General features: G+C 39.6%; 1 protein-coding gene across 1 annotated transcript in view; it reads right to left on the reverse strand.

Annotated features, from left to right (window-relative positions):
• The window catches only part of ATP10D (ATPase, class V, type 10D), a 151,376-nt gene that overhangs the window by 14,666 nt on the left and 126,305 nt on the right, over positions 1–10,405 (reverse strand). Inside the window, exon 20 of the mRNA XM_006872690.1 lies at positions 3,818–3,898. Within this exon, the coding sequence (XP_006872752.1) occupies positions 3,818–3,898 (81 nt within the window). The remainder of the gene's footprint in view (positions 1–3,817; positions 3,899–10,405) is intronic.

Here is a 10,405-nt window from a genome sequence, read left to right on the forward strand (position 1 = left end):
GCTGTGCATGGGGTCGCTATGAGTGGGTTCTAACTCGATGGCACCTGACTACAACAACAACAAAGTTTGTCCCTAGTTTTTCACTGATGATCTTTATAATTTTAGGTTTTACATTTAGGTCTTTAAGGACCTCATTTATTTTGTTAAATAATATTTTATTGAGTTTTTGATGAAAGTTTACACTGCAAGTTAGCTAAGACTATCTGGCTCTGTGATAACAGAAATAATGGAAGTGATGGCATTATCAAACAAGAATTTATTTTCTCACAGTTTAGGAGCTTAGAAGTCTGAATGTTGAGTGTTGCTTTTGAAAAAAAGGTCCTTATCTCCTTTCAGCATCTATAGGGCCAGTGTTCCTTGGAACTCACCATGTATACTGACATCAGTCTTTCCCTGGATCTAGAAGCTTCATAATGCAGGGACCCCAAATTCAAAAGATACACTCAACTCCCAGCTCTTCTTACTTGATAGATATTTCAGCTCATGGACTTGTTTTAATTTCCTTCAGATTCACCCTGAGCTTGCATATGAGCAGTTAGTGCTGTGTTCTAGTATCTGCCCCTGGCCTTGTTTTGGCTGATGATCTGGTAGTGTAGTGATAACAAGTTAGGCTGCTAATGTCAAGGTCAGCAGTTTGAAAGTACCAGAAGTTCCATGGGAGAAAGATGAGGCTTTGTGCTTCCATAAAAATTTACAGCCTTGGAAACCCTATGCAGGATCGCTGTGAGTTGGAACTGACTCCACAACACATAACCACTACCACCACCATGTAAAATAAAAGGTGTTACAGACCTCACCCTAGGGTATTCCTTGCACCAGATCAGTGATGGGATTAAGAGTATTGCTGTTGTTATTAGGTGCTATAGAGTCGGTTCCAACAAACAGCGATCTTATGTACAACATAACAAAATATAGTTCAGTCCTGCACCAACCTCACAATCACTGCTATGCTTGAGCTCATTGCTTCTGCCACTGTGACAACACATCTTGGGGGTCTTCCTCTATTTACCTGACCCTCCACTTTACCACGTATGATGTCCTTCTCCAAGGATGGGGCTCTCCTTATAATATGTCGGAAATATGAGAGATGAAGTGTTGTAATCCTGGCTGCTAAGGAACGTTCTGACTGTATTTCTTCCAACACAGATTTGTTTATTCTTCTGGCAGCCCATGGTACCTTTAATATTCTCCTCCAACACCATAGCTCAAAAGCATGTAGTCTATTTGATCTGTGTATTCCATCTTGTACAGTAGATTTACCAAGTGCAATAACGTCATTGGATTTCTTGACTGCTGCATCCATGAGTGTTGATGGTTGATCTGAGCAAAATGAAATCTTTGACAACTTTTTCTTCATTTAGCTTGATGTTATTTATTCAGCCAGTGGTGAGGATTTTTGTTTCTTTAAATTGAGGTGCAACCTATATTGAAATCTGTGGTCTTTGATCTTCATCAGTAAGGATTCTAAGTCCTCTTGGCTTTCAGAAGCAAGGTTGTATCATCTGCATATCGTACGTTGTTAATGAGTCTTACTCCAATCCTGGTGCCAATGTTCTTCTTTATATAATTCAACTTCTCAAATTATTTGCTTATAATACAGATTGGTCTATGTACAGCCTTGGTACATACATACAAGGTCGCTGTGAGTCAGAATCAACTCGACGGCACACAACCATCACTGCCAATGTCTAGAGTATTGAACTTTATGCATTCCATTTAATCTTTGACAACTTTTAATTTTCTAGATTCATACTTAGTACATTTCATGTTTCCCATTATTAATGGATGTTTACAACTGTTTCTTCTCATTTTGAGTCGTACCTCATCAGCAAATGAAGGTCCTGAAAGCTTTCTTCCGTTTGTGTCATCACGGTCATCTCTACTTTGAGGAGGCAGCTCTTCTCCAGTCATATTTTGAGTGCTTTCCAACCTGAAGGGCTCCCTTTCTGGCACTATATCTGACAATATTCTGGTGCTATTCATCATAATTCGATAGTCAATATTCTGGTATCGCAGTCTACTCTTGTTTATCTCATCAGATCACATCATGGTGGATTACCCATAACTGCCACATAATTACGTCATTATATAACTGCCAAACCACTGAGAATCATGTTCCCATCAAGCTGATACATATTTGGGGGAGACATAATTTAATCCATGACAGTTGCTAAGTGACAATTTCCACATAAATTGTTCAATGACATTTGTTACATTTCTCTCAATATGCAACATTCTTTTTGTGCTCTGTTTGTTTCATTTCCAGTACTCTAGCTGCCCTGTCCCATTCTCTTCTCATCTTTGCTTTTGAGTAATTGTTGACCTTTTGGCCTCATACTGATGGTTTTTAAGTACAGCATCAATCTTATAGATAATACCCTTAATTTGTGTGACACTGTGCTCTTTTACTAACAGGTGATCTCAGGGAATAGACTCAATTCTGTGTTTGAAGAGTGTCTTAGCATGGTATCCTCAGTAAAACCTTGATTCTCTATTGTTCCATTTTGGCTTTTTAAAAAATAAAAATTTGAGTTCTGGTCCACATTTTTCTTTTATTTTATTCAAGACCATCTATTGTGATCAAAATGGTCACTTGTGTTAACGAGGCACCATCTAATTCATCTGTTCTCAGGGTAGACAAGATTGTGGCTCATATATATTTATTTCTCCTCTAAGCTTTTGGTTACTTCCTTATTGTTTCATTGCCAGCGAGTAGAGACCCATAGTTGTGTCTTAGATGGTCACTAACAAGCATTTAGGATCCCTGATGTTACACACTTCATTAAGGTGAAAATCATGGTTTTGGTAAACTATGTTTGACAATTGATTAAGTTGTCCCATGAGACTCTAACCTTAGGCTTTGAAAGCCAGAAAATCTATCTAGGAAGATGTTTGGTTATATCTGTGGGATATCCATATTTGTGTCTGATTGGTGTATGTGCCTGTATCCACATAGTTGTATTGGTGTGACACTGTAGGAAAAGCACTGGACTGCTAACTCTAAGGTTGATGGTTCAAACCCACCAGCCACTCCTTGGAAACCCTATAAAGGAGTTGGAGCCAACTCAAAGGCATTTAACAGCATCAGCAACACCATAGATACTTCTATTTAGTTTCACCTATGTACACACCTGTATCTACCCATATAACCTCATATGCATGCAAAAGTTGGATAGTGAATAAGGACGACCGTAGAAGCATGGATGCATTTGAGTTATGGCATTGGAGGAGAATATTGAAAGTACCACAGATTGCAAAAAGAACCAATAGATCTGTGTTGGAAGAAGTACAGCCAGGGTGCTCCTTGGGAGCCAAAATGGCCCTACTTTGCCTTTAATTCTTTGGACATGTTGTTAGAAGAGACCAGTCACTAGAGAAGGATATCATGTTTGGTAAAGTGAAGGATCAGAGAAAAAGAGGAAGACCCCCAACAAGATGGATTGGCACAGTGGCAGCAATAATGGGCTCAAGTGTAGCAATGATTGCAAAGTTGGCCCAGGATCGGGCAGTGTTTCCTTCTGTTGTGTATAGGGTCTCTATGAATTGGTACTGACTCAATTACACCTAACAACAACAACAACATGACAAAAATGATCACACAGTACAGGGCTAAAGAGGGACTCAAGACCCAACCAGGTACTTATCACCAGATATAATCCATTAATTGACCTATTTTTGGAGGATCTTATGATTTAGTCAGTTAATAAATCACCTGATTATATGAGTAATCTACCCTTCTACATGTTGATACTGGTGGCGAAGTACAAATGAGCATCACTGCATGATTAATATAAAATATGAGTGAAAATGGACTCACATAGTAAGGCACAAAGAAGCAGATCAGACTTTGATAAAAGGCATCCAACAAGGTGATCCAGAAGGTCATGGGTAAGTATGCCTGGAAAGGAAACAGACATGGGGGAGGACATAAGATTAACAAGAGTTCATTAACAAATCAAAGTCAAGGAATAATACAAGCACATTTTTGTCTTTTTACTCAGACCTAGGAATTGATCGATAGTGGCTGTTAACTGCAAGATCAGCAGTTTGCATTTGCAAGACGTTCCTTGGGAAGATGAGGCCTTCTTCTCCTAAAATGACAGATAGCAGCTCTACTTTGCCCTCCAGGATCATCAGGAGTTGGAATTGATTTGATGCCAGTGGCTTTAGCTTTTGGTGGGGTAAGAGGAATGAGGGGTGGTAATAGCATTAGATGGGCTTACAGGTAAATGTGGTTAAAGACATTGCCGAATGAACTCTTTTCCAGCTTTCCTCATTAGATCAACTTTAAATTTAAGTAAAATAGTACTGGTATTACTAAAAATCTTTATCCTATTGATCAAAAAGTACTCTTTCTAAACCTTCCCCAATTCTATCTATTTCTTTCCATCTCCATTTTTCTTCTCATTGAAAGCCACCACTAGTTCTCTCTAGAAAGGGTTGAATAGCCATCTAACTGGCCTCTTGGATCTCCCTACTACTACTCCCAATCCAATCTTCTGATGGCAGCCAAATTAGTGTTTTGTTTTCTTTTTCCAAATTAATTTTTAAGAAATGTAAATCAGGCAATGTATCTCCCTAAATAAACAAAATGACCCCCTCTAATCCCTTCAGTGACTTTCCATTGCATTTCTAATGCAAATGGCTTCCATTTCAGTTTCTTCCTGTGACCTTTAAGGTCCTGCATGGGCTGTCCATTGCAAAGCACTCCTGCCATTCAGAAGGTTGGACCCTTACTTCAGTCACAAAGGCCTTTCTTTATTCCTCATAAATGCAAAATCCATTCTTTTCTTAGTACTTTACCAAGGATTTCTCTCCCCTGAATCTTCCACATAACCAGTTCCTCAGTCCTAGTTCAAATATAACTCCCACATAAAGACAGTCCTAGGCCAGTCCAAAAGGTGTAGTCACTCAATCACTTGATACTATTCACACTATCGTGATACTCTTTGAAGTCTCTCACTACTGTCAGAAATAATCTTATCTGTTTACTGATTTTCTGGTTTTCTTACTACAATGTCAGTTTCACAGAGTTAGGGCAGAAAGGGGTGTGGAGATGGCATCTGACCTCGTCTGACTTCACAAGGAGAAGAATCACCAAGGCCAATTTCTATGAAGCTGAGGTAAGACATGCTGCTACCCTTCAACCTTCCTTATGAATTCTGACACCAACTGTTCCTCCCATAGCACTCTACTTCTCAGCTGGATTTTATCATTCATTACAGTGACCACACAGAACTCATAGACCATACTCAGCTATGGGTTTATCAGGGATGTTAAAAGGTTACAATTCAGACTCAGAAAATGTTCAGGGAACATTACTTCTGGTTAGGAAAGCTTTTCTTAGCTATGCCACAGGCACACCTCTCTTTAGCAGTCAGGAAATCAACTGACATATTGCATTGGGCAAATCTGCTGCACAAGACCTCTTAAAAGTGTTTTAAGACACGGCATTTTCAATAACCTCATATGCATGTGAAAGTTGGACAGTGAATAAGGAAGACCATAGAAGAATTGATGCATTTGAGTTATAGTGTTGGAGGAGAATACTGAAAGGATCATGGACTGCCAAAAGAACAAACAGATTTGTGTTGGAGGAAACACAGCCAGAGTGCTCCTTGGAAGCCAGGATGGTCAGATTTCGTCTTTCATATTTCAGACATATTGTCAGGAAGGGCCAATCACTGGAGAAGGATATCATGTTTGGTAAAGTGGAGGGTCAGAGATAAAGAGGAAGACCTCCCAATGAGATGGATTAGCACAGTGACAGCATCAATGGGCTCAAATGCAGCAATAATTGTGAGGTTGCCCAGAATCGGACAGTGTTTCATTCTGTTTTCCAAAGGATTGTTATGAGTTGGTACTGACTCAACAACATACCTCTTTTTGGTCCTTGGTCTCTCAGCCACATGGCCCTGTAGCCTCTACCCTACTCAGGTAATGTTACAATGCTATTTTAGGGCTGCTGGTAAAAGCCCAAAGGGCACTCCACTTTGTTATAAGCCTCAGCCAGAAGGTGCTTGACTCTAGCTCCACAAGTCAGCAAACCTAGCTTCCAGGTTAAGTGCCTGAGGCACCTGACTCCATAAGCAAGCTTCTTGCCCAAAGGCATGCAACTTTACATGTTCCATGAGCTGTGAAGTCCACTATTCTGGATGGCACTCTGACTATTGGTTCTGTAGCTGCCATTCCTTCACCACTCCTCGCTGCTTCTCTGGTGCCACAGCTTTCTGTGTGCTCTTCAGCTTTCAGGAATCTCAGGGTCCAAAGGTCATTCAGGTTCTTTTTTCTTACTGGTAGTAAGTTCCCCTCTGTTGCCTCTGTGATGTCTCAAGGTAAACCTAGCAGGATGGCAGGTGGTCTAATCACTGCCCCCCATTAGATTTCCAAGTTTTTACAATCAAAATTAGCCCTGTAAACAATCACTCACAATGGAATCATAAAATTCTTTCAGCATTTCCCCCCACCTTCGTTTACCCAGAGCTACAAAGAAATAAGATATCTGGTAGGGAGTTACAAAGACTATGGATTGTTGCTGATGTAAAGTGCTGTTACGTGGGTTCTGACTCATAGCAACCCTGCATAGGGTTTCTGAGGAGCAGTTGATGAGCTTGAACTGCCAACCAGGCCAGTGCATTAATCCAGCATTACACCAGGACTCCTAGACTGTGGGTAGAAGAGTCATAGAAAATAATTCACTGCATCATAATGGGACTTGCCTCTTTTATCCACATGACCAAAATAGTGTCTGATACATACTGTTTGATACATCCATACTGTAGGTACTCAACAAATAAGCTCTGGGCAGCTGCGGATCAAGTCCACCACCTGTTCCTCAGGAGAAAAGATGAGGCTTTCTGTTCCCACCAAGATTTGTAAGTCTCTGAAACCCTACACAGGGTCGCTATGAGTCAGAACTGACTAGACAGAACTTAACAACAGCAAACATTCTTATACAACTTAAATGTACTAAAATATTTTTTGCCAAATAAAGAGAAGGGTCAACTAGAGACACTAGTCATGTGATTGAAAATAATTTTCAAAACAAGAGTCAACTGTGGTTGAATGTCTTCTAGGATAAATGTGCATGGAAGGATTCTGAGGTTGCATTCAAATCCAAAGAAAAGAGTGCTGGGATTTATTAGTGATCCCCACCATGGACAAAATGACAACACATGCATCATGTCCCTGAGCTAGTCTTTTCTTCTTAATCATGCTCTTTTTAGTTGTTTCCTTCAAAATACAAAAGTAGGATGAAATTTCCTTCAAAATGTGTTAGCGTCACTTTAAGAACAATGCATTATAAGCCTCTAAGCAAGTTCTCTTAACATACATATATACATTATCCATGCACATTCTTCTGTTCTTAAGGAGACTGCCCTGAAATTTTCTACATCTATAACTTTAGGGAGTGTCTTGTTGTTCTCTGAACAATCAACAGCAAAGATTCATTATTTTCAGTATACATTTTCCTGTGTTTTCTTTTACCATTTCTTCTTTCTTATTTGTCCACAAAATCTAAGCAGGAATCGCGATCAAATGGTATAAGAAAGTGTGTCAAAGTCAAAAGGGTAAGGAAAGAACAATTTAGGGACAAGTTAAAATGACATTTCATGATTCTGGAGGAATAAAGATCACTCAGAAAACCTATGGCCCAAAGGTAAAATGTACAATTTCCCCTACAGCCATACAAATAACACAGCTTAGAAAAGGATAAGATCAATGAGAGCCTAAAAGGACTCACTCATGGGATTTCTTGGAAAACTAAAAGGGAAAATCTGAAGATGAAGTCAAAGAGAGAAAAAAATCATGAAAGTGATGAGAGACGGGTAATAGATGATTGCTTCTTGGATGGACAATCTCTAGCTGTAGCCTTCCAGACCCACCTCGTGTATAGGAGAGAGACTATCGACCCGGGAGAATACATTTCATGATACCAAAGACAGAAAATGGCTCAAGCATAAAATGGAATTTGTTTGGAGGCCAAGTTCAAAGAAAGTTCAACTTCTAGAAGACAAAGTCAATGAAATCAATTACCTTTAATGAATGGGAGTCTAACTATTGCCATGTATTATACAACTGGCCAACTCAACAGAACAATGTGTGCCAAGGATTAATAATTGGGTCCAAAAAGAGGAGATCATGACCTTAGCTCTCCAGAGAGAATGGACCAATTACAATCTTCAGTATGTACAAATGGGCTTTGTAAAACACTAGATATAAAAATTTTGATTGAACTTTTTATTTTCTCTTCTCCAAAGAACTTGGAATTTAACCTAGTCATGGATTTAGAGACAAACCTCTTTGATATCAACTACAGATTCCTACATCCTGGCTCTTGAACTTTAAGTCAAACTAGACTCCTTTAGGAAAAGTCCACGTTGTTTCATGCTCTGAATGAATTGGGTATTAAGGGATTATAAAAATATCTTCTCCTCTGAAAGTTGAACGTCTAGCTTCTCTGTTCACACTATTCCAGATAGCCTAAGAAGTCCTGGTGTAGTTCTATAGGATAAGCTCTGAACTGCTAATCTCAATGCCAGTGGTTCAAACCCACTCCTCAGGAACCCTCTTCAAGGTGGCTATGGGTCAGAACTAACTTGATAGCATTTAACAATGACAACATATAGCCTGCAAACATTAAATTCTTCCCCAGTTTGATGAGGCTGATCAAGTCAGAGTAAAGATGGGCAAAAATAGATACACTGTTTTAAATTGAGGGAATTCCTCTAAAGTTATGGCTGATTCTGGAAGGTAGAAATCAGAATATTGACAGCTTCATGTGGTTAGGAATTGTACATGCATTATCTCATTTAATCCTCATTGTATCTCCATAAAGTAAGGCAACAATGGCACAGGCAGGTTAAATAACTTACCAACATCACACATATAGGAACCTGAATTTGAACTCTGGGAATCTGTCTTCCCAATATTATCCATGTGCTTCAAATAGGGATGACTGAGCCTCCATCCACAGAGACAGACACACATCCCAGGCCTGAGAATGAGCAAACTATCTTTCTAGCCAAAGTGATAAATACAGAGAAGGGCATGTGACTTAAGATAGACCAATGAGTCACAATCAGGAAATATAGAACGCTTTATGAATAACAGTGTCTATCACCATTACTCTTGGATTCCGCAGCCAATAAATCCATGCCATCTTGTTTTTCACAATAAATTTTTCTCTTTTCACTAAGTCAATTCTCTGCATCTTGCAAATCTCTCGAATAGAACATCTGATGAACTGACCATCAGCTTTGTCCACATATAAGTGTTCATAGGCCCCCTTTCCATCTCAGCCATGATCCTGATAATGTACTTGTGATAGCTCTTCGGACACCTTTGAAATACTGAAGTGGGGAACCCAGGTATAGAGAGCACAACAGGTCTTTCTGTAGCACAGCAGAGCAGTAGGCAGTATGGATTCTGAAGTCCACTCACTAGAGACTATTTATGGTAACTATTTATTATGTGTCTACAACTTTCCTCATCTACAAAGAGGACATAAGAATAGTACTTAACTTGTAGGACTGTTTTGAGAATTAGATTTATGGATGCTATCCACTTAAAACAGTAGGCATTACACAAATGTTAGCAAGTGCTGCATTAGTGTTGGTTACTATTGATTTTGTGAAATATGAAAGAGTTTTGAGACAGCATGGTTAATTGGTCACTACAATACCTGAATGAGGTTAAGAGATAACAAGGACAGTGACAGAAGGGTAGAAACAAAGATGGGGGTGATAAATATGAATGATTTACCAGAGGCACATGGAGAAGACTGAGAGACCAACTAACTGGATGTAGGTACAGTTGCAGAGAGGAGATGTGAAGTCTCCTATAGTTTGAATGACAATAGTTAGTGTGCCCCAGCTCATGGTACCCCACACACAATGTGGTTGTTGTTTTGTTTTTAGGTGCCATCAAGTTGCTACTGACTCATAGTGAGCCTGTGCACAACAGAACGAAACACTGCCCAGCCCTGCACCAAGTTCACAATCGTTTCTACGTTTCAGCCCATTGCTGATGTCACTATGTCAATCCAGCAAGTCGGAGTCTTCTTCTTTTTTCTTTGACCCTCCACCTTAACAAACGTGATATCCTTCTCCAGAGACTGGTCCCTCCTGACAAAATGTCCAAAGTATGAGATGAAGTCTGGTCATCCTGTCCTCCAAGGAGCACTCTGGCGATATTTCTTTCAACACAGATCTGTTTGTTCTTTTGGCAGCCCATGGCACTTTCAATGTTTTCCTCCAACACCATAACTGAAAAGCATTAATTCTTCTATGGTCTTCTTGATTCACTGTAAAACTTTCACATGCATATGAGGTTACAGAAACTACCATGGCTTGGGTCAGGCGCACCTTAGTCCTCAAGCTGACATCTTTGCTCTTCAACACTT

This window comes from Chrysochloris asiatica, unplaced genomic scaffold (genome assembly GCF_000296735.1).
Source record: "Chrysochloris asiatica unplaced genomic scaffold, ChrAsi1.0 scaffold00209, whole genome shotgun sequence".
NCBI classification, from domain to species: domain Eukaryota; kingdom Metazoa; phylum Chordata; class Mammalia; order Afrosoricida; family Chrysochloridae; genus Chrysochloris; species Chrysochloris asiatica.